The 24,986-nt window shown below is 47.2% G+C and overlaps 2 protein-coding genes across 2 annotated transcripts in view; both read right to left on the bottom strand.

Annotated features, from left to right (window-relative positions):
* Lcn10 (lipocalin 10) overlaps window positions 1-1,463 on the bottom strand; it is a 2,802-nt gene extending 1,339 nt beyond the window's left edge. Inside the window, exons 1-3 of the mRNA XM_021156933.2 lie at window positions 1,362-1,463; window positions 579-718; window positions 127-197 (exon numbers count right to left, since the gene is read on the bottom strand). Coding sequence (XP_021012592.1) covers window positions 127-197; window positions 579-718; window positions 1,362-1,463 — 313 coding nt within the window. The remainder of the gene's footprint in view (window positions 1-126; window positions 198-578; window positions 719-1,361) is intronic.
* Window positions 1,464-2,954: 1,491 nt separating this feature from the next.
* On the bottom strand, window positions 2,955-7,869 carry Lcn6 (lipocalin 6). Its single transcript, XM_021156983.2, has 6 exons — window positions 7,777-7,869; window positions 7,464-7,603; window positions 4,177-4,247; window positions 3,460-3,570; window positions 3,239-3,340; window positions 2,955-3,025 (listed from the first exon to the last, which is right to left on the bottom strand). The coding sequence occupies exons 1-6, from the start codon at window positions 7,867-7,869 to the stop codon at window positions 2,955-2,957; spliced, it is 588 nt and encodes a 195-aa protein (XP_021012642.2).
* Between the last annotated feature and the right edge of the window lie 17,117 nt (window positions 7,870-24,986).

Consider the following 24,986-nt stretch of genomic DNA (forward strand, 5'->3'; position numbering starts at 1 on the left):
GACCTCACTTCCCAGGCCAGGCCATTCAAAGGAATTCAGGCAGCTCTGGGACCATGGCCAGCCTGCTCACCCACCCTGGGTGTCTGGCCAACCTGCTTATTTCTGTGGCGCAGACATCCTACTCACGGGTATTCCTGAACACAGGTCTCTTCCTGTCCTTCTTCAGAGTCACCTCCCTGGACTGGCAGCCCCGAGGCCTGGAGGACAGATACTATGAGCTGCAGCCAGAGGGCTCTTCTTAACCACTGGCTGCCACCTTCTACAGCCAACTTACCCCAGTCTACTTGCCTTTTGTCCTTAGATCCTGGGGATGGGAGGTGGAGAGGCAAGGTGGCCAGTCTGGAGGAGAATCTTCTCATTTGGGCAAAGGCCTGCCCAGAGCTGAGAGATTTACTCCCAACTCCCTCTCCCTTCCACTCACTATTTCTCCCCAAATCACTCCTTGGGTTTTAGGGGACAAAGAGGTAGTGGAAGCATCTAACAAGACTATCTATCTCCTCTCAGAACTCCACAGTTTCCGCTTCCCTGGCTAACCTGCAAAGGTGTACCAGGACCACTCCCACATCACACCCGCTCACCTGCTGAAGGCGATGACCACCCTGAGCTGGCCTGTTTTGTGCACCTTGACCACAGATGCCCCCAGCTTCCTCTTGTCTCTAGCTGGTAGGAACCCCTGGGTGTCTGTGGCGATGGCAATAATGTACCAGAAGCCTGAAAACTGTCGAGGCATGGGGGAAGGATAGTGTGAGCTGCTACACCATGATGCCTGTCCAAGCTCCCAGACAGAGAGCCCAAGTGATTCTTTCCCAAGACCCAGACCTCATCTGTATCTACAGGGGAGTTCTACCCTGTCCCTGACTAGACTGAAGAGGAGCCGGTGCTTGGCTGGTCAGATACCCCAGAGGCTGAAGCCTGGGCTGGGTCCACCCTACCCACCTCAGAGGCCCCTTCCCTCTTGGCCTCCCTGTGACACAAGTACTCAGTCCTTCCATTTGCCCCTGAGCCGCTAGCCACCAGCTCGTCCCTGTGGCAAATCCCTTGCTCCTAATAACTCCGTGACTATGCATGCTATTCACACTGAGGCTAGCCACTATGCCCACAGTCCTGCTTCAGGACACATCTAGTGCTTGGCTCTGCTGCTCCTCTTACAGCCTCAGCTCCTTTGTAGAGGTGTCTGTGAAGGGTCCCAGGGCTGGGGCCACGGTGGGAGAGAATAGGTAACCAACTTGGACGGTCTCAACAGCTACCATGCTCTGCCCTCTTGCTGGGGACATTACCTCAAATGGTCTCATAGCTAGAGTTGGTCCTTGCAGTCTTTAACCCTAGCACCTAATAAAGATACCAAGGGGTGTGTGGCTCACCTTGCTCCAGTTGAGAGTCTGGGCCTCCTTAGGGAAAAACTCCTGTGTCCAGGACACCACAGCCAGGGCTAGAGCTATGGCTAGGGCCATCTCTAACTTCATCCTTAGCCCTGGCAGGTCAGTTTAAACCTGTATCTCACTGTATCTGCCCTGTTGTAGTGTGGGTGGGTCCTCAGGCTCAGGCTTCTTCGATGGGTGGGGAGGAGGTGGGCAGGTGTGGCTTCAGGCTGTGCCACTCCTTCTGAGAACTTCAGCCAGGCCATTTTTGGCTGCAGCAGACATTGGCTGCCTGGGAGGCCCCTGAAGATGGACACCTCAATTCTCAGAAGCCATATGGAGGCTGCTCCTCATATCCCTCACTACTGAAGGGCTAGAAGTACACACACCTGCATACTACTGCAGCCTGGAAGGCCTCACCTACCCCTGGTGCCTTGGGACTCTCATAACCTAGGTGAAAGGCAGAAGCCTAGAGTGTCTGAGATGAGCTTCTTGGGCATTTATGCACACAGAACAGCAGGGAGGGAAGCAGTAGCAGCTAGGCATAAGCTTTGGGACTCCCTTCCCAAGGCTATATATAGAGTCTGAGGGGATACTGATGCTCTTCAGGGCAGGGAAGAGATGGGGAGGTTCACTCATGTGTGCACAATCTTTGACCCCCTTACCCCACCCTACCCACATGTGTTACTTTCTAGTAGATGACATCATTCCACCATTTCCAGACCTGATATCCCATTTGGAATGAGGGCCCACAGACTCAAGCCTTTGAGAGTTCCATGCCACCGCCATTGAGAGTTCCATGCCACCGCCATCACCCCCATGCCCACTCCCAGCAAGCAGCTAAAGCCATGGGCAGGAAAAGAAGAGCTAGAGCCCTGGCTGTACCTCCCTGCTAGGAAGCTCGTGGATACTGACCTCCCCACTAGACCAACTGTGCATTCTGCGTCTTCCCGCTAGGCAGCCTGTGGATGCCAACCCACTAGGTAGATGCCATCTGTGTTCTCCTACTGTGCAGCACTCAGTTGCCTTTCTGCTCAGAAGGCATGGATGGTTGAAGTCTCATAGTCCAGTGGCTGCCTCAATAATGTCCTGACCTATTCAACAGCTCTTGCCTAGCCAGGCACCTCAGCCTCTGCCATTCCAGGGGCTATATTTTGCCCCCCACCCCCACCCCCAGTGAAAAACCACCTGCCCTGTCTTCAGGCTCAAGAATTCTAGCAAAGGAATTCTTCAAATTCTTTTGTCTCTGGCTAGCGATGTCCTCTTTCACAGCACAGGGATCACCCCAGCCCCAGAGAAGACACGTTGTGGCAGGTTTACTTGTGAAATCATTTTATTTTGAACCCAAGCAAGAGCCTAGGAGAACAGCTAACCAGTTCCACCAGCCACTGTGCAAAGACAGTGCCTGCCCACCTCCACCAGGATGCCAGGATGCTGTGGTGCTATATCCAAGGTGTGGCACTCACTGAAAACCAGGGTAGGTGTTGGGATTGAGCTTGTGATAGACTTTGTCCCCACCTCCCGTCACCTTTCTAGGGGCAGAACCATGGGCTACACAGGCTTTGAAGATGGTCCACCCAGAGCCCCAGCCTTCTCCTACTCCCCAGGGAGCCGAGAGTGATGCACAGAAAGGTGGCCTACCTGGAGGATCTTGTGTGCACAAGTGACTGTAGAAGAAGCAAGCCAGTTGTGAGAATAGGGCTGTAGCAGCTCCCAGGATCCCACCCACAAGCCTCTTTTGAGGAAACTGTCCAGACAGGCCTGACTGTGACAAGGCACAAATCAAGGAAAACAGGAGATGTGCTACCACCACCCTGGTCAGCCCTTATGTGCACCAGAGCTTCCTGTGTTTCTCCGAGGCCCATACTAGCAACACTCACGGTCCTTCTGCAGCTGAGCCTGCTGTTGAGACAAGAAGCCCAGCCCCTGGCTCCATTTGGTGAATAGCTGCATGGCTTCGTGGCTAGCCATCTCTGTCCGACCTGGGCAGGAAGGAGCAGCCTCTGAGAGGCGACCAGAGTGTGGCTGTGACCCCTGCCCTTTTCTTTACCCCAATCCCTAGCCAACCTCAGGGTGAGCAATCTTGCCAGACCCCACTTACTGTACAGCGACACTGTGTTGAAGACCTCATCCCCAAATTCCAGCTGTGTGAAGACGACAGCGTAGTCTTTGAAGTTAGTGCCCAGTACCCGATAATCCAATATCCCCAGAGCTAGAAAGGAAATGGAAGATCTAGGGGTAGCAAGGAAAGTAGGACCATCGTGCCAACCAGGTGTAAAACTGGGGTTGGCCATTAAGATGGAAACAGATAAGACCTTATCCAACCTCAGCAGAGGTCTCAGGCTCTGTCCCCAGGTCCGTGGCCTCTACATTGTGCCAGCAAGAAGCAGTTGTTGGTTGCTAGTTGACCAATGGAGTGCTTGTCCCACTCAGCCTGGGGTGACTAAAGACCAAGTAGGTCACCCTCCCCGAGTCCTATCCTATTGGGGGAAGAACACTACTAACCAGGTACCCTTCCTTCTGAACCCACAAAAGAGCCCAGAAATCGAGGCTAGGACCCCCCCAGGTATCTAAACACACAGGGATGGGGAATTCAGGTCTCAAGACCTCTATTCAGGGGCCTCTTTCCCACTGAGGATTGACCCCAAGGTCCTGACTGCTGGATCCTTTAGCTGCCCACAGAGCTGTGCCAAGGGCTCTGGAGCAGAGTGACCTCCTTTCCATCAGGCCTGGCCCTGTCAACTGCAGTGTGAGAATCCACAGAGGGGCTGGCCTTGCTGGGGATCTGATGGTCAGGACCCAGGAGCGTCAGACTCACAGGGATTCTCAAACACCCATCGGGACTCTTGCTTCAGCAGCTCCACGGTGCTCTGATGACATCCGCCTGGCCTAGGAAGGATGTGAGAAGGGCCTCTCAGAGTCATACCTGGCCCAGCAGTGGGGAAGGCCTCCTCTCTTTCGTGGCGCCCAGGTTACCCAGAAACCCCACCCTAGGGTCTGAGAAGCACTAGCCATTCCCTTTATTTCCCAAGGGACCCACACTGTCAGGTGCTGAGGACTCGAGAGACATCAGCCTGCAGTTCAGGTGACAAGCCACTATCCAGAATCCCCCATGGTGTCAGACTCTGAGGTGAGAAACCACAGGAAAAGCACAAGAAGGTCTACTGGGCATAACAAGTGGTTTCACAGATGGCTGGGGCAAGACCTGCAGTGGGAGACGCTGAGGAAATTCTGAAGGAGGAGCCAGCCGCACGTGCTGCTGCAGCAGACACGGAGGGAGGCATGCCTGAAACCCCAGCAACAGCCAGGTAAGCAGAGAGATCAAGGGACAGAGTAGAAAACTTAAAACAAAGAAAATTTACCCAAACATGTAGTGTGAGGCTACACAGCAGCCTGAGTGTACCTCACGTTTCTAGCCCAGGCCAAATTCTAGGAATATCAGAAAGAGAAAGGAGGCCCTCCCTATATCATGGCACATAGAACCCTCAAAAGCAGAGGCTGGCATGCATCCAGTGCAAAAAAAAAACATTTAATAAAAGAAAAGGGTTTCCCTCAGGCCTGGAGAAAGAGCTCAGCAGTTAAGAGCACTCACTTGCTGGTCTTTGCAGAAGGCACAGTTTCAGTTCCCAATACTCTCATGATGGCTTACAACCATTTGTAACTTCAATACCATGGGATCTAATGATCTTTTCTGACCTGTTTGGGCACCAGGCATGCACATGGTACAGGCATGCAGGCAGGCAAAATGTTCACACACATAAAATATTTTGAAAAAGACCCCCAACATCAAAAAATCAAAGTGGGAAATTTATTTGTAACTATTTTTTTTTTTTTTTTTTTTTTTGGTTTTTCGAGACAGGGTTTCTCTGTATAGCCCTGGCTGTCCTGAAACTCACTTTGTAGACCAGGCTGGCCTCGAACTCAGAAATCCGCCTGCCTCTGCCTCCCGAGTGCTGGGATTAAAGGCGTGCCCCACCACGCCCGACTGTAACTAATTTTTATCACAGACTAATTAATTGCTTAAAATCCCCTTTCCCAAAAACAAGTAAGAAACATTGTAGAGAAACAAATATGCAGAATATTTAAAGGGAGCTCACTAGGAAGGACGCATAGAAGGCCTATACATATTTAAGCTCCTTGTATCAGGGATACATGTGCTGGGTGGTAAGCCATCTACACCTTCACTCCTAGCATGGGGAGGCAGAGGCATAGGCCCACCAATTACAGCTGGACAGGTTCTGTAGGGAGATTTCTCAGGGGTCTCCAGTCCTTGGATGGGAGACAGAAAGCATAGAGGATGTTTCGTTGGCTGGGAAGGGAATGAAGATCCAGTAGGACTGGATGTTAGGGTAGAGATCTGGACTGTCCCCATAGCCTTGTGTAAACTGGATGCTTCTGCCAGTACTGGAGGCAACAAGTAGAGCCTGGTGGGAGGAAGTTTGGTCACTGGAGATGTGTCCTTAAAGGAGAATTTGAGATGACTCTCTTCCTTCCCTTCTTCCTCTTCTTTCTTCTCTTCTTCTCTCTTTCCCTCCTAGCACCATGAAGTGAGCTGCCTCTTCCGTATGTACTAAGCTACCATAGTCTCAAGGCAACAGGGTCAGTGGTAACCAAGGACTGGAACCTTTGAACTCATGGGCCTATGTAAACCTTCCATCCTTATACATTGTTTATCTTGGGTATTTTGCCATGGTGATGAAAGGCTGCCTCCTGGAGACAAACTTTCCATTTGGGAAGATGGTGGTGCAGGAGACAAGAGTGGTCACTGTGACACAGGGTGACAAAGTACTCTACAAAGTAGGAGTCACAAAACAAAAGCCCTGGCTGGCCAAAACTGGCTGACCAAAACAAGGTGGAAGAAACAAACTCAGATGCCTGCCTTTATGGACTCCAGTTATTAACTTCCTAATACATTTCAAAGAACAACAAACAAAGACTAATAGAATAGAGGACTCTCCTGAGACCCATTCCACCCTGCACAGGCCCAAGACTGCCCAGATACCTATAAGTATGTTTTGTTCTGCTGGCCTCACAGGAACCCACCCACCCACTTGTTGTTGAGCAGCTTGGCCAGATATGTGGTCTGGTGCTTATAAAAGCTACACTGAAGACACACCTTAGCTGAGACCTCTCTACCCCTGCTTCTCCGTGTCCTCCCAGACCTGTGGGTGAAAGTGGCCCTGCCATCCCCTTCTCAAGCAGACTTAGGGGACTACTCAGGAGGAGAAAAAGGCTTTCTCTGAGCTCCAGGCTGCCTCGGGGTCTCAGGTCCTCACTGAGCAGCCAGCCTGCCAGACCAATTGAGCCACATTTAAGAGGCATTGAGCCTAGCCTGGCAGTGGTGGCAAATGCCTGAAATCCCAGCACTAGGAAGGCAGAGGGAAGTATACCTCTGAGTCCAAGGCCATTCAGAGCCATCAGTAGAGAATATTTGTTCTACAGAACAAATTCCAGGACAGTCAGGGCTATGCAGAGAAACTGTCTCAAAGAGAAAGAGACAGGCAGACAGCGACAGAGAGAGACAGAGATGAAGAAACAGAGATAGGCACAGAGAGAGATACCACTTCCCCACCACCCCTACCAGGTTCCCCAGGGCTTGCTGTATGTGTTACTCCACTAGACAAGGACAGCTTGACCCCACAGGCCACTGGCATAAGCCTTGATGACCACCTTCCTGAAGAGATTGATTTTATGACCAACCAGGTGGCCCTGAGGACCAAATGCATGAACCAACTTCCACAGGCTCCAGAAGACTCACAGAGGGGCTGCAATGCAGACCAGGGCCAGCCAAGCCATTGAGAACAAAGGAGTATAGAGGCCAGGGACACAGATTCAAGAGGCTGGCAAAAGGTGAATGAGCCAGAGTCCAGTAAGAGGAAGTGCCACAGAAGCAGAGAGCATACCACTCTAGGGAGTCAGGGGAAAGAAGAGAGTGGCCTGGGAGCCCAGGGGGACAGGAAACCTGCTCTGGAGAGCACAGCAGGGTGAGGAACATGGGGTGCCTGCCATGCATCCAGGAGCAGCCAAGTAGACAACCCCTGCAGCCCCTCCCTCCGGGGACAGTGCTCCTGCTGCGGAACCTTAGCACAGGGATTACCAACTCACCCATGCCGAGAGGATTCAACTCTCAATTTGTTATCTGGAGTAAGAGTCACCACGACACCTTCCACATTCTTCATGTCCTTCTCCACCATGAAGTCCTTTGCACGGGAGGCCACAGCCAGGACATACCAGGGCCCGAGGAGCTAGAGGAAGCATCAGCTAAGACACCTAGCTGTACTCCCTCAAAGCTCCCTCTGTCGCACAACTCCAACTCCCTCCATCCACACTTTTACATACTGACTCCTGGGGAGTCAAAAGCTTTGTGGCCTCAAAGGTGGGGCCTGGCCCTAGGACCTGCTGCCCAGAAAGCCATTACCTGCTTAGGGTCCAGCCTTCCCAGCCACACTGCCTGCAACCAGGGAATAGAGACCAAAGCAAGAAGAGCGGCAGTCAGAAGGATCACCTTCATTCTCCCAGAGGAACAGGCACACTACAGGATGCCTCCAACCAGGAAACAGCTTATATCTCTGAGTGCCTTGGTGTGGGTGGTCACTACCTGCCTTGACATTATCCCAATCTTTCTCAAAGCCAAATTACTCAGGGTGGAGGAGGGTGCTGTTAAACTGTGGTGGCCTTGGTGCCCAGTTCAATCAATGGCAGAGATGAGAGAAACCCAGGAGCCTGTTCTAATCAATAGTACAGTGCCAAATTCATGTCTGTCCACACCTTCTTTCCCTAGAAAGTTTAGGAATAGCTAGCCACCTTCTCCCCGGGCGAGTCTGTTCTTCACCAGCAGGCCAAGTAGGTCAGAGTGCTGTCCTTGACCAAGCAGGTCAAGTCCAAGTTCTGGCTGGTCAAGTTCAAGTTGTCTGTCCAGAAACTGCTATCTCAGACATCTTTTGTCCCAGTCATTAAATACATAAAAGGCTGCCTCTAAGACTTTTATAAGCCTCCATCATTGCCCACACTGGCCCTCACAACCTTGTGCTTTGATGGCCTGTGTCCTTCCACTGGCTCCAGCAGCCAGCCCTGCAGTCAGACTGCTCTGTTCACTCTGTTTCCATGTCTGGATATGTCCATTCTCCACGTATCTCTGGCTAGGTCAAAACTACCTAAGGGCCAGACCCTCAGGCGCCTCAGAAGCAGTCTGCAGCCTGGACCACCCACCATCTGATCATCAGAGCTGCTGAGAGCAGAAGTTGTAGGTGTAATGTATCTGGCCCACCATCCTAGAGGGGTTGGGGAAGTGGTAGGGAATTCTGCCTCCAGCCAAGACCTTAGCCTCACACTTCCTGAGATTTGCTCATTTATTCACTCAATCTTTATCAAGATGTTCTGAGTTCTTCTGCAGAGCAACAAGATTGTGGACACTCAGCGCCCACCACAGAGCAAACTGAAACTTACATTTTACCTCCACACACCCATCCCTAGCATCTCGAGCCTCACTCCAAGCCAGACGTGGGAACATGTGGGTACAATGTGTCCGTGGCTTGATTCTCTGTAGAAAAAGAGATCTAATAAAGCTCCAAGTCCCTGCTGGGGACAGACTCCTCCGATAAAGGAGAACAGGAATAAATCAGAACTTGTGAAAATGTCAGCTACTTGTTCTGTTTCGCTCAGTAACCCAGTGCCAAGCCTTGATCCTGGGTTAGGATGGCTCCTGATTGCTAACCTCCTAGACTCCTGATAGAAGAAAAATACAAAGTCTTTTGTATTAGGAAAAATTAGGAAGATAATTATTCCAAAATTCCCACCCTAATCTTCAACTCAATGCTGTCTTTTGTTTGTTTGTTTGTTTGTTTGTTTTTTGAGACAGAGTTTCTCTGTGAAGCCCTGACTGTCCTAGAACTCACTATGTAGACCAGTTGACCTCAAACTCAGAGATTCGCCTGTCTTTACCTCCCAAGTACTGAGATTAAAGGCATGTGCTACCACTGCCTGGCTCCTGTCAGTTATTTTTAAACACATTTTCCAGCTAGAACATATATGCAACCAAATAAGAAGCAGCAGAAAAAAATAGACAGGAAAAGCAAGCTATGACACTGCCTGGATCCTCCCAGGCAGACTAAACACAGCTCTGAGGATGGTACAAAGGCAAAGAAGACGTCTTTGCAAGTTCTCAGAGACCATAAAAAGTGGGGTAGGTAGGTATCTGTGGGAGAATTTGGGACAGGGTGGATCACTGTAACTGAATTTCTTCACCATCTTACAAAAGTTATGCCCTAAAGGAAACTGCAGCCACAGTAGCCATGAAATGCGTTGCCAGGCAGCAAAATGGCACACAGTCAATCCCATCTCTCAGGAGGCAGAAGCAGGCTGATCTGAGTTGAGACCTGAGACCAGCCTGGTCTACAGAGGTCCAGGGCAGCCAAGACTACATGGAGAAACCCTGTCTTAAAAAACCAGAGAGATTTAATCCCAGCACTTGGGAGTCAGAGGCAGGTGGATTTCTGAGTTCGAAACCAGCCTGGTCTACAGAGTGAGTTCCAGGACAGCCAGGGCTACACAGAGAAACCCTATCTCGAAAAATCAAAAAACAAAACAAAACAAAAAACAAAAAACAAAAAACAGAGAAAGAGAGAGAGTCAGAGAGACAGAGAAAGAGACAGAGACAGACTTAGTTAAGGTTTTACTTCTATGAACAGACACCATGACCAAGGCAACTCTTATAAGGAGAACATTTAATTGGGGAATTGGGGCTAGCTTACAGGCTCAGAGGTTCAGCCCATTATCATCAAGGTGGGAGCATGGCAGCATCTAGGCAAGCATGGTGCAGGAGGAGCTGAGAGTTCTACATCTTCATCTGAAGGCTGCTAGGAGAAGAGTAGCTTCCAGATAACTAGGATGAGGGTCTTAAAGCCCATGCCCATAGTAACACACACCTACTCCAACAAGGCCACACCTTCTAACAGTGCCACTCCCTGAGCCGGCTCAGAGAGTAGCAGGAAAACAGCTTTTTTAGGAGCTTTAGTTTCTAGCTGAATTTTAAGCAAAAGAGGAATTTTAGTTCTCAAGGTGATACTTATAAGAAGATTTGGAATGTGTGTTCATCTGACTAATTAATCTCTCTGGTAGCCACCGTGCTCTATCTTTATCTCTTGAAAAAACACAAACCGAGCCCCTTCCCCAGATTAGAACCGGATGCGGACCCTTCCATTTTACCAATGGATAAGAATTAGAAGTAACTGGGTGCCAGTGGCGATCCGCTGCAGACTGACCTTTAATATTAGTTTGCAAAAAGTTTAGGACAAATAAGGCAAGATGAGCCTTTGGTGACCTTGGGGGCTATGCTCTGAATTAACTTTGCTAGGTAATTTAGAATATAGGAATCTCTAATAATTGGACTGAATATTAGACCAGTCTAAAACTGAGTTAGAATGGCTGGTCACACTGAAGAAAAGTGAAAAATCATTATGACTCTATTAAATGACTAATTTTACTAAGTTTGAATATACAGTCTCTGATGTACTATTGTCATAAAGTTAAAAGGCTAGAAGTTAGTCTAAACTGGAAAAATGACAAGCAAGGATGGATCTAAAACATGAATTTAATCTTTTAGTCCTTTTAATTAGGACACTGAGTTAACTTACCTGTCAGCTTGGCACACGAATTACTAATATGCTTTTGTAGCGTTCTGTGGAGAGAACCTGTTTTTCCCTTTCTTAATAAGGTAGCTGTTTTAGGATCAATCTATAAGCCAATAAGTAGACCCTTTTAAGATACTAAAAAGCATTTATTAAATTTGACATTTTAATCTCAAATTTTGAAAATAAAGGTATGTTTTAAATAGTGTGCATGGAAATGCACTAAATAGTATATATGGGGATACAATTTCTCTCTTTTGTCTTTTAAGAGGTTAAAGTTTAAAATTTTACAATATCTAACCTTTTGAATTAATAACTTTTTGGACAAAACATTTTAAATATTTGGCTGTAAAGGGGCAGTGACTAATTGCACTTTCAATCATTTTTCTTAAGGAACGGTTGTAACTAGAAAGCTTGAAAAGTTATTAAGAGTCACATGTGCATAATTTATTTATTTATTAACTAGAAATATGTATAAGCAATTGTAAATTTGAGAATTAATAGTATCTGAGGGACGAACAATTTTAAGTAATTATGAGCTCAGAGATATAGCATTGACTATTAATATATAAATTAAGGTTTGATTGTTCAGCATTTTAAAACACCATCTACAGCACACAACCAGATTATTTGTGCTGGGAACAGGGGCAACTGTGTGTCTTAAGACTCCGCCCCACAGCAGCTAGTTGGGCCCACGTGGGCCAACGATCGGCTGGGAGGATGAGAAAAATGACTTTACAATAATGTTTTTTCTGGCCGAAGAATTGTCTTGGGCACAACTAATTTTTAATTATCAATTAACAACAATTATAAAAGCTTTCTTTATTTTTTGTAAAACCTTTTGTAGTAAACTAAAACACCAAGTAATAAAAGGATACTGTCTCTGAATCTTTTGGGTGAGAGCAAGGATTTAAGGTAAACTTCCCTTGAGAAGCATTAGTTAATAAAATACTTTCCACTTAGGAAACAATATATACTGAAAGATTAAAACTTTTGGCTTCTTGTAAAGAAGCAGAAACAATGAACTTTTTCTTACATAATGTAAAGCTATATTAGCCATACGTAGAGGCAAAATTTTTTAGTGATTACCAGTTTACTAGAAGCAAAAATCTTTGAATTTAAACATTATTTTAAACATCTGAATAGATCTGTAACACTGTTAAAAAGAAATTTTCTTGAACACGGGGAAAAACCTTTTTAGGCATTGTTTGCAAAACAAAAGACCACAAGCTGCTCTGGGGCTGCCCAGAGCCCTGTATTGACTCAAAGGTAAAATACTTTTTAACCTGAGCATCAATCTTAAATTTGCAATCAAACTGCAAGCTGCAGTCAATGGAACAATGGCAGTTTTAACCATAAATTTTAAGTTTTTTGTGTAAGGTTAGGATAATACCTACAACTTTGGGAAAGCAAAACCTAAGTTTAAAACAATTTATCACCTTTAAAATCAATATTAGAAGCATTACTATCATATTACGAAGTTTGGATATCAATTAATATCTATGAATACCTATTAAAGCAAGCTTTGATGCTTTAATAAAGAGGCATTGCTTTAAATCTTATCTTAAATTTTACTATTTAGGATAGGAACCACGTTAATCATTATCTAAACTAGAAATATCTTAGAGACCCAGCCTCTAGGGCTGCCTTAGGCCACGTGTCGGAAGGACTCTAAATTTGAGTTATCAAATTTAACATTAACCATCTGTAGCAATGTAACAATTATTAATCTTAACCAACAACTTATGAGCTGAATGCGAAAACATGCAGAACACATTTTCAATAAAAAAAGAACCAAATGAAGCAGTTAATTTTAGACCAATCAGAATATTAATTTTTGTAGCTACAATCATAGAATAAAAAAGCACTTTACCATTGTCAAACACATTAATCATGAACCATTTATCAGATTCGAAACTAAGAGGCTGTGCACTCGCTGCTTTTTCTTAAAACGAACATTTTTTCCATCAGGGTCCCTCCTGCCACGTGTCTGGTTTTTGGCTGAAACACGTGGCAGCTCTTGGCTTTGCAGATAAAGTTTTTTTTTTTTTATACCATCTTTATTATTCAACATAAAACATAGAACATTCATTCATACAGACTGGACACGAACATACATGAATTGAACACAAGAACAGATTGGTGCACCAGACATTAAACAAGACACAAAATGGGGCAGAGTACTCCTGCTATTTGGGACAATTTCCTCCCTCATGATGCAGTTTTTATAACTGCGGCAATCCACCTGATTATTAATTTCCTTTTAATAAACCCTTTCCTTTCTCACACCTAACAATGTAGCTTTTTCGAGCCACGGCCTACCGCCTGTGCCTAGCTCCTCTTAAGCTTCACTGCTGAACCTAAGTGAACCAGCGCTCGGGCTTAACGCTGTCTCAGCTTAGCCCATACCTTCTCCGGTATGAATTTTCTTTATCCTTTAATTATTCCATAGAGCTCCAAACCAGCAGTGTCTCTTCCAAAAATCCTTTGCCGTTTCTCAGCCCCACGTTGGGCGCCAAATGTTGTGTCTGGCCAGCAGATCACAGCCTGGGTTCTAGCCTGGAAAGGCATTTTGGAAACCTGGAAGAGAAGAGGGGCTAGGAGGCGAGAGAAGGGAATGAAGCTAAGACAAGATTCTGATCAAAGCTCAATTTTACTATTTCCAGACACTCAGTTATAAAGGAAGGGGGAGGGAACCCGATTTCCCGCCAAACAATCTCGGGGTCCAGTAGCAGGACGAACACATGTGTGCCTCCAAGCAGCAAAGGCAGGGTTCAGCAGTAGGCGTGGCAGGACGAATGAGCAGGAAGCTCCACCCTTGAGCAAGCAGGTTCAAGCAGGTGGGGGAAAGGGAGACCACAGAGGGGAGTCTCTCCCCCCCAATTCTTGGTGGACACGGGGGCTCAACACTTGGTCCTCCAAGCCAATGGCCCTGTTTCCAAGAGAAGATCTTACATCCAAGGAGCCACTGGCGCCAAAATGTATTTATTCAAGGACTACCCAAAGAACAGTGGATCTAGGGTTGGGCTGGGTATCCCATTCATTGACGGTTATCCCAGACTGTCCCTACCCTCTGTTAGGGCAAGACTTCCTCTCTAAGATGGGGGCCCAGATAGGCTTCCTGCCCAAAAGGTCACAAATAACTGACCCCAAAAGAGAGCCCATACACATTCTGACCACCAGGTTAGGTGGTGAGTATAAATTATTTGAGACCACCTTTACTCAGAACTAGGACTTGATTTGGCAGTTGGAAACATTTCCTGTTAGCCTGAGTGGAAGTGGCGGGGATGAGTAAAGTAAAATGTCATCCCCCTGTGGTGGTAGAACTCAGGGCACAGGTTACCCCAGAGTCTCTCGGACAATACCCTATGTCTCGAGAGGCACGAGAAGGAATCAAGCCACACATCTCCAGGCTCCTCCAGCTTGGGGTGTTGCATAAGTGCCATTTGGCCTGGAACATACCACTCCTGCCACTTAAGCTGGGCACTAACGATTCCCGCCCAGTCCAGGACTTGCAAGAGATAAACCACTGAGTGGCTGACATCCACCCTACTATGCCAAACCCCTATGCTCTGTTGAGTTCTTTGCCACCTTCCAGAATTTGGTTCCCGGTCTTAAACTTGAAAGATGCTTTCTTCTGCCTGCCCTTGACACCCCAAAGTCAAGAATACTTCGCCTTTGAATGGAAAGACCTTTCTGACTGACCCCTCTGGGAGCCAAGGCTACTGGTTTACAGACAAGAGCAGTTTTCTCCATGAAGGTCAGAGACAAGCAGGTGCTGCGATAGTGGACAGCACAAATGTCATCTGGGCTGAACCTCTACCAAAGCTTTGGAACTGGGGCAGGCAAGAAAATTAACATCTACATGGATAGCAGGTGTGCCTTTGCCACAGCCCAAGTCAATGGAGCTATACACCAAGAAAGAGGACTGCTCACATCAAAGGGAAAGAAATTTTAAAAAACAAGCAGAAAATCTTGGAGCTCTTGGATGCCCCGATGAAGCTGGCAACTGTGAGTATTATTTATTGCTCAGGACATCAGAAGGGAAGAGACTCAGTGGCCTGGGGCAATAACCTGGCCGATCAATTGTCTCGATAAGTGGCTATGCAGGAGCCTATCCCGGTTATGGGCCTGCGAGAGGCACCTGCTGGGGAATAGGACTGGACTAAGGGATGGCCTCACTTAGAATATACTGAAGAAGAAAGGATTCAGATTGCTAGCCACCCTACCAACTATTACCTAGAGAAGGAAGGGCAATGTCACACATAAGAAGGAAAAACTATACTCCCCAGAGAGCAAGCAAAAGACTTACTAGGCCAAATAAACAGCTGGACTCATTTAGGGGATAAAAAGCTTGTCCGAGCAGTTAAGGGATCTGAAGTATATATAATGGATCTCAGGTTTTGAGCCAGAGAGAACAGTGTTCGGTATGCCAGCAAGTGAATGCTTATGCAGCTGTACTGGCTAATTTTGTGTCAACTTGACACAGCTGGAGTTATCACAGAGAAAGGAGCTTCAGTTGAGGAAATGCTTTCTGACCTGCTTGAGTTCCAGTCCTGACTTCCTTTGGTAATAAACAGCAATATGGAAGTGTAAGCCAAATAAACCCTTTCCTCCCCAACTTGCTTCTTGGTCACGATGTTTGTGCAGGAATAGAAACCCTGACTAAGACAAATTGGTACCAGCAGAGTGGGGTATTCCTGTGACAACCTGACCATGTTTTGGGGAGGACTGTGGAAGGACTTTGGAACTTTGGGCTTGAAGATCCATTCGTTGTTAAGAGCTCTGTCAGATGTGTAGGAGCTTGGAAGATAATGTTGAGAACAGTGCAGAAGATGGAGGTCTGGTTTGTGAAATTTCAGAGGGAAAATTAAAGACTCTTTTCAGGGCCATTGCTGTTTTGATTGTGAAGATTTTGTAGTTCTGTTTAGCTGGGGCTGAAGAATCAGCTGTGATTAACAAGATACCAGAACTACTAAAGCAAAAACTTTGCATTAGTGGGACTATTGATGCTGGTTAGCTGGAGCTAAGAAATTAGCGGTGATTAAGAAGAGACCAGCATCGTTGAGGTGACATCTTCTGGGAAGTGTTTTCTGAAAGCACAAGGAGGCTGTGTTCCAGAGATAGGCAAGGTTGTACTCCTTCTGCAGTGGGACTTGGTAATGTGTAAGGGTCACCCAGGTGGTACTGGTTTTGAAGGCATGAAGGGGTCACACAGAGCAGCTGAGGCTCGGCACTGTGAGAGGCCATGGAAGGCCATTGGTGAAGGTGCAGCCTCAGTTGCAATTGAAGGCCCAGGACTGAAGGGGTCATGCAGTGTTTTGGAAATGCCAGTACCATGAGATGACCACCAAGAGCAGCAGCAGCAGTGGAGTATAGGCATCTGGAGCCCAGAGGATGACGTGTGTGCTACAAAGGGCATGGCTGGAGAAGTGACCCAAGCCCTTGGAGGAGCCCAGAAGATCATGAGTTGGATCCCAGACATTGGATGGTTGGAGATTGATTTTTGCTTTGATTGTGACTGTGCCCTGATATTTTCCCTCTTGAAGGAAGAAACTGTTTTAGTGGAGCCCACAGTTTAGAGACTTTTAATTGTAAAAAGACTTTGGATTTTAAAAGAGATGGATATTTTAAAGAGATTGAAAATTTAAGAATATGTAAAGACTGTGGGACTTTTAAAGTTATTTAGATCTTGGGGATGAATAAGAATGTAAGGGTTGAGGCTTACTAGTGATGTGTTTGTGTGTCAAGCTGACAAGGGGTCAATTGTACTGGCTAATTTTGTGTCAACTTGACACAGCTGGAGTTATCACAGAGAAAGGAGCTTCAGTTGAGGAAATGCCTCATCTGTAAGGCATTTTCTCAATTAGTGATCAAGGGGGGAGGCCCCTTGTGGGTGGTGCCATCCCTGGGCTGGTAGTCTTGGTTCTATAAGAAAGCAGGCTGAGCAAGCCAGGGGAAGCAAGCTAGTAAAGAACATCCCTCCATGGCCTCTGCATCAGCTCCTGCTTCCTGACCTGCTTGAGTTCCAGCCCTGACTTCCTTGGTGATGAACAGCAGCATGGAAGTGTAAGCCAAATAAACCCTTTCCTCCCCAACTTGCTTCTTGGTCATGATGTTTGTGCAGGAATAGAAACCCTGGCTAAGAGAGCAGCCAAGAGTAAACAGGGCAAAAGACCTAGGGGAGAGCCTGGGGCTTATTGGGAGGTTGATTTTATAGAAGTTAAGTCAGGAAAATATGGTTACAAATGCCTTCTAGTGTTTGTGGATACTTTCCCTGGATGGGCTGAGGCTTTCCTCGCCAAGCAGGAAACAGCTACTGTGGTAGCCAAGAAGATATTAGAGGAAATTTCCCCAAGGTTCAGAGTGCCCAAGGTAATTGGATTGGACATGGTCCTGCTTTTGTCTCTAAGGTAAATCAGGGATTGGCAGAGATATTGGAGACTAAGTGGAAGCTCCATTGTCCATGCCGTTCCCAGAGCTCAGGGCAGGTAGAGAGAATGAACAGAGCCCTACAAGAGACCTTAACTAAATTGTCCTTGGAGACTGGTGCTGACTGGGTGGTGATCCTTCCCTTGGCCCTGTTCTGAGCCTGGAACACCCATGTGACCTTTTTTTTTTTTTTTTTTTTTTTTGGTTTTTCGAGACAGGGTTTTTTCTCTGTGTAGCTCTGGCTGTCCTGGAACTCACTTTGTAGACCAGGCTGGCCTCGAACTCAGAAATCCACCTCTCTCTGCCTCCCAAGTGCTGGGATTAAATGCATGCACCACCACTGCCCGGCAGCGTGACCTCTTTTGAGATCCTGTATGGAACCCCCATTCCCTTGACCCCGGCTCTTGACCCCCTCACCCCCAGAGTGACTTTTCAGGCTGACAAGGATCATATAGCTGGATTGCAAGCTTTCCAGAGCAGCCACCAGCAATTGTGGCCTACACTTAGTGCCCTGTATAAAACAGGTACCCCAGAGGTTCCACACGAGTACCAAGTTGGAGATCAGGTATATGTTAAGAGACGTCATGCTGAAAACTGGAAAGCAAAGTGGAAAGGGCCGCTCCTGGTGGTGTTGACCACCACAACCTCCATTAAAGTGGATGGAGCTCATGTAACTCCCGTCAGACCAGCACCTGCACCTGATGCCAACTGGATGGCAGCCAGACACCTGAGCAACCCCCTCAAGGTCAAGATCACCGGCCCTTCTGCAGAGCCAGGGAAACCATGAGATGGCTTCCCACTGAGCCTCAGCACCCCCCACAACCCTACCAAAGTAACTTGAGAAGTACTCTCAGCCACTGGGGATGTAGCTTGGTCCACTACAGAGAAACATCTGCCTTATATCTGGTGGCCAGACCTTGTCTTTGATCTCTGTCTTTGATCTCTGTAAGTTAGCGGTGAGCATTGACTCCTGGGATATCCCTACCCTAGAGACACAGAGGGAGGGATTACCTGAATGTGGGAGAAGAGGGACCTGTGAATCTAAACCATGTCCCAGAAGCAGCCTTGGAGGGTGGGGCTTAGGGTACAGATACCCAAAGTTGAGGGGTGTCCTGCGAGAAACCCCCATATATGTGTGCCTCCGAAATGGGAGAAGCCAGCAGCAGGGCCATCAATGTTAGGGGGGACACCATTTCTTCTGTGCTACCTGGGGGTGTGAAACATTGGGAAGCACACACTGGAGATCATTCCGGGGGTAGTAAAAGATTCAATGGCCAAGGCGAGAGAAGGGCTAGGCAAGCGATACAAAGAAAGAGAACAGAGTCAGGGCTAGTTTGGAGTCTTGGTTTAACTCCTCCCCTTGGTTAACCACCTTCATATCTACCTTGTTAGGACCCCTAATTGTTCTCCTGCAATTGCTGACCTTTGGACCCTGCATATTGAACAAACATATCCTTCATAAAAGAGAGAATAGGAGCAGTACAGCTGATGGTCCTGTGCCAACAATATGAGACCCTGAGGACAGGACCTGAAAAATATGAGCTAGTTACCTAAGACCCCTGACTGTAGCTCCAGGATTGGATCTTGTACAAGAAAAAAGGGGGAATGAGAGGCCCTAAGGACTTTTTCTAGTCCCACACCCTCCTTACAGCTGATCCCTCCCTCCTGGGGTCAAAGCTAGGCCAAGTTCCATTTTCCACACAAAGGATCATTCTTGAGTAAAAGTTCTCATAAGGTACTGACAGACACCTGACCCTCTGGAAAGTCCCACATAGAGTTCAGATGTGTGCCATGTTTGCTAGCCAATAGACTTAAAGGTCAATATGCTTAGACAATAACCTTTAACTGTAGCCTTGCTGATGTAACATGTGCCCCTAAAAAGAATAAAAGTATAAAAGTAACAGCCATTTGGGGTCTCCTTCTAGTAACTCGCTTTGAGGCACTAATTGAAGGTTGACCCCAATGTGCCAGAAAATAAAGCTCTTGGTTTTGCATCGACCTGCATCTCGGTGTCTCACTTGGGGGCATCTCGAAGTAAGTTCCACTGACCAAGTGTCAGAGTCTTACAAAGTGAACCAATTCAAGCCGGGTTGGATTAGAGGATATTAAATGCAGGTTTACTGGGCAGCTGCTCTTTGGCAAGTTCAGTGGCCCCAAGGACAGAGACCAGGAAAGTCACCATGGGGCGGGAAGAGGGGTAAGAGAAAGAAAGGCCGGTTGTGCAGAGAGAGAAAGGAGGGAGGAGAGGAGGAGGAGGAGGAGGAGGAGGAGGAGGAGGAGGAGGAGGAGGAGGAGAAATTTTAGACAGTGTCTCCTGGATCTAAAACACCAGATCTTTCTGCCTCCGCCTCTTGAGATCTAGGATTACAGACATGTGCCACTACTCGTGACTCAGGAAGGGAAGTGTTTTATAGGATTCAAACATTATCTTGAACAAGGCAAAGACTTGTACAGGGCTCAGATATTCTTAGCTATAGGGTTTGTATAGGCTGGGGTCAGTCAGACTTAGTTCACATTCCAACAGTGTTATCTAGAAGTCACAAAACTGCCAGGTCAGTCACAGAAGTTAATAGTAAATGGTTATTGAAGGGAACAAAATAGCCTGAGATCATGTGTGTCTCTGCATCTGTGTGTGTGTGTGTGTCAGTGTGTGTGTCTATGAGTCTGTTTGTGTGTGTCTGTGTGTGTGTGTCAGTGTGTGTGTCTATGAGTCTGTTTGTGTGTGTCTGTGTCTGTGTGTCAGTGTGTGTGTCTATGAGTCTGTTTGTGTGTGTCTGTGTGTGTGTGTCAGTGTGTGTGTCTATGAGTCTGTTTGTGTGTGTCTGTGTCTGTGTGTCAGTGTGTGTGTCTATGAGTCTGTTTGTGTGTGTCTGTGTGTGTGTCTATGAGTCTGTTTGTGTGTGTCTGTGTGTGTGTGTCAGTGTGTGTGTCTATGAGTCTGTTTGTGTGTGTCTGTGTCTGTCTGTGTGTGTCTGTGTATATGTGAGTGTGTGTGTGTGTGTGTGTGTGAGTGTGTGTGTGTGTGATGCATGTGTATGTATCACAGTACTCTAGTAGAGGTTAGGAATTACTTTTCTGGAGTCAGTTCTCCCCTTTTGAAGAGACTCTAGCTAGCCTAAGCATGGCAGACACGGCTTTGGCAGCCTTTCCCTTCTCCCTTCATTCCGTGTACCTTGTTAAACTGTTGGATTACATTCCTCAAGCTAGCCACTAAGGTCTATTCCCTTATTTGGCCTCTTCCTCCTCCTGAGGTTGACTGTCAAGGTTGTTAGCAAAGCATTGAAGCTCAGCCAGCAAAAGTCTCTTTGGCTCAGGTAATTAACATGCCCAATTAAAATCAACCTCATTCTTTTTTGTTGTTGTTAAAAGATTTATTGATTATGTATTGTATGTGAGTACACTGTGGCTGTCTTCAGACACTCCCAAAGAGGGCATCAGACCCCATTACAGATGGTTGTGAGCCACCATCTGGTTGCTTGGAATTGAACTCAGGATCTCTGGAAGAGCAGTCAGTGTTCTTAACTACTGAGCCATCTCTCCAGTCCCCAAATACCTCATACTAAAATGGGGTTTCCAATTTTACTTTTATAAACTGTCATTTGCCTATGGGCCATATTTGTCTCTCTATCCAGAGGCTGTCCTCTGTTCCTGCCCCACAACAGTCCCCCTTCCTTCCCCTTCTCCCTATCCTTGTCCTCTGCCTCCTGTCTTTGTCTCTTATTCTGGCCCTTTGCCCCTCTGGGACAAATAGATCTCCTTTGTGCTAAGAACTTGATCTTGGGATATCCTGAGCTAATACTGTTCCCTACACCTTCCACTGGGGCTGCTGGGGACCAAATTCAGGTCATCAAGCTTTTGCAGCAAGCACTTTTACCCACTGATCCATCTTACTGGCCAAGTCCACACGTTCTTAAATTTGGATATGACTTATTAGAGATTCTCAGTTCTGAATTGTCCTGCCTGCCTGGGAGGTAAGACATCTGCATCCGCATTTGCTGCATGCTCTTGACTTTTGCTATCGCCTCCAAAGCACTGGCTTGGCCGTGCCGAATGAGATATCCCCACATGTGATTTTTATGTTTGTTTCTGTATTCTGTTCATTTTCTCTAAATGTTGGGAGTCTCTAAATTAATGTTTTCATCAAGTTTAGGAGTAACTTGACATTTTGTAACTTTATAAAATATTTTTATATTTTTATCTAGATATAATTTATAATTTGGTATTATTCTAAACTTTAAGATACTGCGGTGACTAACTCTGTCAACATAATTAGATTAATGAATGCCTTGGGCCTTGGTAAAGCCCACCTGTGGGGTGTGTTCCACAGAGGTTTACCTGAAGAGGAAAGTCCTGCTTTAACTGTAGGTCATCACACTGGGGTCTCATGGACTGAATACAAAGAAGGAAAGAGAGAAGCCATTGCTGGCATCCCACCGTGAGTTCCAGCTGCCTGCTCTCACTGCCGTGAACTCTGCCATGCTTTCTCTCGTATGTCTCCGACAGGGCCCTCGCAGGTCAGAAGTCAACATAAGTCGGGGTTTTTTTCCTTTGGTTGGTTTTTTGTTTTGTTTGTTTGTCTTGGTCAGGTGTTTGGTCACTTACTGTTAGTTACTGAGAAGTAACTAACTCAGACACTGTTGATTCAAATATGTTTCTACACACCTCCTGCTCTTCTGTTTGACGACTGCTTTGTATGTGCGTGCTTACAGAGGGCACAGGGTGGCATCAGGTGACTCAGACAGCATCTGCTTTTGTTTTTGAGACAGGGTTGCTCATTGATGTGTCTAAAGAACTTGGCCAGCTCTTACCCAGGGGACCTCTGAAATAACCTCAGCCCTCTCACCTCTCTCCCTCAGACTGGGACACGGATGTCCATCTGTCCAACCTGATGCGTCATCCATCCGGCCACCATTCATCTCTGAGAGTTCCTTGTAGATCTTTGTTCAAGTCCTGCATTGCGCTCGGCTCCTCTCTCTGCTTGCTGGTTATTTGTTCATTTATTCAGAAATCCTTTCTTTTTACTGTGCCGTGATTTCCCCCTTTTCCTTTAACCTGCTCCATATTCCTTCATCAGCTCTTCCTGTTCTGAATCTAACCGTGGTTCTTCTCAGAATCAGACTTTACTAACCACACCCTTTCTTCTCCCATAGATCCTACTTTTCCATTTGTGTATGGAGTAACTATTCTATGAAGCATGGTTAATAATGCATTATAGCATCTCTACCTACAGCCAACAACTGGAGAGAGCCGCTCTTCCTAAGAACCCAGGTTCAATTGCAACACCCACATAGTAGCCCATAACCAACTGCGACTCCAGTTCCAGGGGATCCAGTGCCCTCTTCTGGCCTCCTTGGGCACTGCATGCATGTGGTGCATGGACAACATGCAGGCAAAACACCGTACACATAAAATACTTTAAAAATAAATAAAAGCCCTACTAGAAACAACGAGATGGTAAAAACCCCTGCATTCTGACCCTCTGCAAGACATACTTTGTTAGTAACTGGGTTCAATGGTGGAGTCCAGTTCTGACCCTCCTGCCATTGTGTTAGGATATCCGGATTCTTGGCACGGGAGCTAACGTGGGAACAGGAAGATGGACGATACAGAGTGTTCTTTACCCACTTCCATGTCCATCAGCCAGGGAGAGAGCCCTAACCTGGAAGTGGACTTTCTTGTGTTTGTGTGTGAGCATGTATGAGTTATTGTGGACATGTGTGTGTGTGTGTGTACATTCATATGGAGGTCAAAGGTCAACAACACACATCTTCCTCATTCAGCATCCACCTTATCTTTTGATACAAGGATTCTAACTGAACTGAAAGCCCAATAACTTGACTAAATAGATTGGCCAATAAGGCCCAGGGATCCTACTGTGTCCACCTCCCCAACATGGGTTAAAGGGGGTTAGATCCAGTTCTGAATGTTTGCATAGTAAGCATTTTACTGACTGAGCCACATCCCCAGCCCTGAAAATGAACTTGCTGGCCCATAACTTGAGACCAAGCTCCAACCCTGTGCAATGATTTACTGTGGCTGGAGTCTACAGTAAGGCACGAGTTATGAGTCAAAGCAGACTAAATCTAGCAGGAAGTCCGGTCACAGGCTAAACTCTGGGCCTTGGTGTGGGTGTGGACCAGAAGCTCTGAGGGAGGGCACAGCACTCCCCAGCACCCTTGGCGTATCAGAATTTCACCTCCGGTTGCCGCCTCTGTGGTTTCTCTAGCACTTGGTTCAGGGTTAAAGGAGGGTGAGGGGTGTGGAGCTTTCCTTTTGTGGACCACTGTGACGTCTCACTCAGATGTCTGGGTATTAGTAACATCACTCTAGCGGGGCTGGCTCTCCATCACCCACAACACTGTTCCATTGCAGGAGCTACTACCCCCAGAAACGATGCTTCCAGTTGCCTTATTCTGCAAGTAAAACCCATGTGTCCCGAGGAGCTGGTGCTCAGGTCACCCCCATATTCCTGTCCTTCCTGCCTTCTGGCTGCAGCAGCAACGGTGGAAGTCCAGGATAAGCAGAAAGCAGTGGCTTTAGGCCATAGAGTGAGGAACACAGTGATGAGAACTCAGGTGCAGCTGGGCAGAAGATGCAGAGCTGGATGGGAGGGGCGGAGCAGGGGACTAGAAGGCAGCCACATCCAGGAAGGCCAAGGAAACAGTGGCTGGGGATTTGAATGCAACACAGTTAGGAAAATATTTTAGGAAAACACTGGGCTGGAGAGATGGCTCAGCAGTTAAGAGCACCAACTGCTCTTCTATAGATCCTGAGTTCAAATCCTAGCAGCCACATGGTGGGTCACAACCATCTGTAATGAGATCTGACTCCCTCTTCTGGAGTGTCTGAAGACAACTCCAGTGTACTTACATATAATAAATTTTTAAAAAAGGAAAATATAGGCACCACCCCCCCTTCCATTTAAGAGAGCTACTGCCCTCATCTCTGCTTGGGACATGCGAGGGCTGTTTCCAGATCATAAGAGACAGTAGATGGCTCCAGAGTGAGGACGAGGCTGTGACAAATCAGTCCATCAGTGGGTGGACCCTGATCCAGCTATATGAGGTGTGTCCATTACAGAGTATTCACAGAAAAATGCAATGCATTTTCATTCAGCAGGGTCACCGTGGACATGTATGAAGCCTGCACAGGCGGCTTGCCCCTATATGCTCAGCTCTTCACCTGGAGCTGGAAAGTGTGGTCTCTGCCCATAAGGACAAATCTGTGGGTAAAGATAATGCCAGGGCAGCAGCCCAGGCATGTTGGCTGATCATCTGGTGCCCTTGGCTAACTGCCATGGCTTCTTCAAAGTACTCAGAAAGACAGTAGCAGGGTTGGAGGGACTACGATGCCCACTTCTGCCCTGTGACCCATCTGTCCTCATTCACTCTACCCTCAGGAAAGATGCTGGGCATCGTGTTGCAGCAAGCTTTATTTCACACAGGTGCAGGGACCCCTTGGGTAGGGACAGGAGAGGTCAGGTAGGCAGAGATATTGCTTCCTCCTCAGATCTGTCCCTGCAGGCAGAAGAACCAAGCTCAGAGCCATGTGTGGCCTCCACGGATCTGAG

Source organism: Mus caroli, unplaced genomic scaffold, assembly GCF_978045245.1.
Source record: "Mus caroli unplaced genomic scaffold, Mus_caroli_1 scaffold_2, whole genome shotgun sequence".
Classification (NCBI taxonomy): domain Eukaryota; kingdom Metazoa; phylum Chordata; class Mammalia; order Rodentia; family Muridae; genus Mus; species Mus caroli.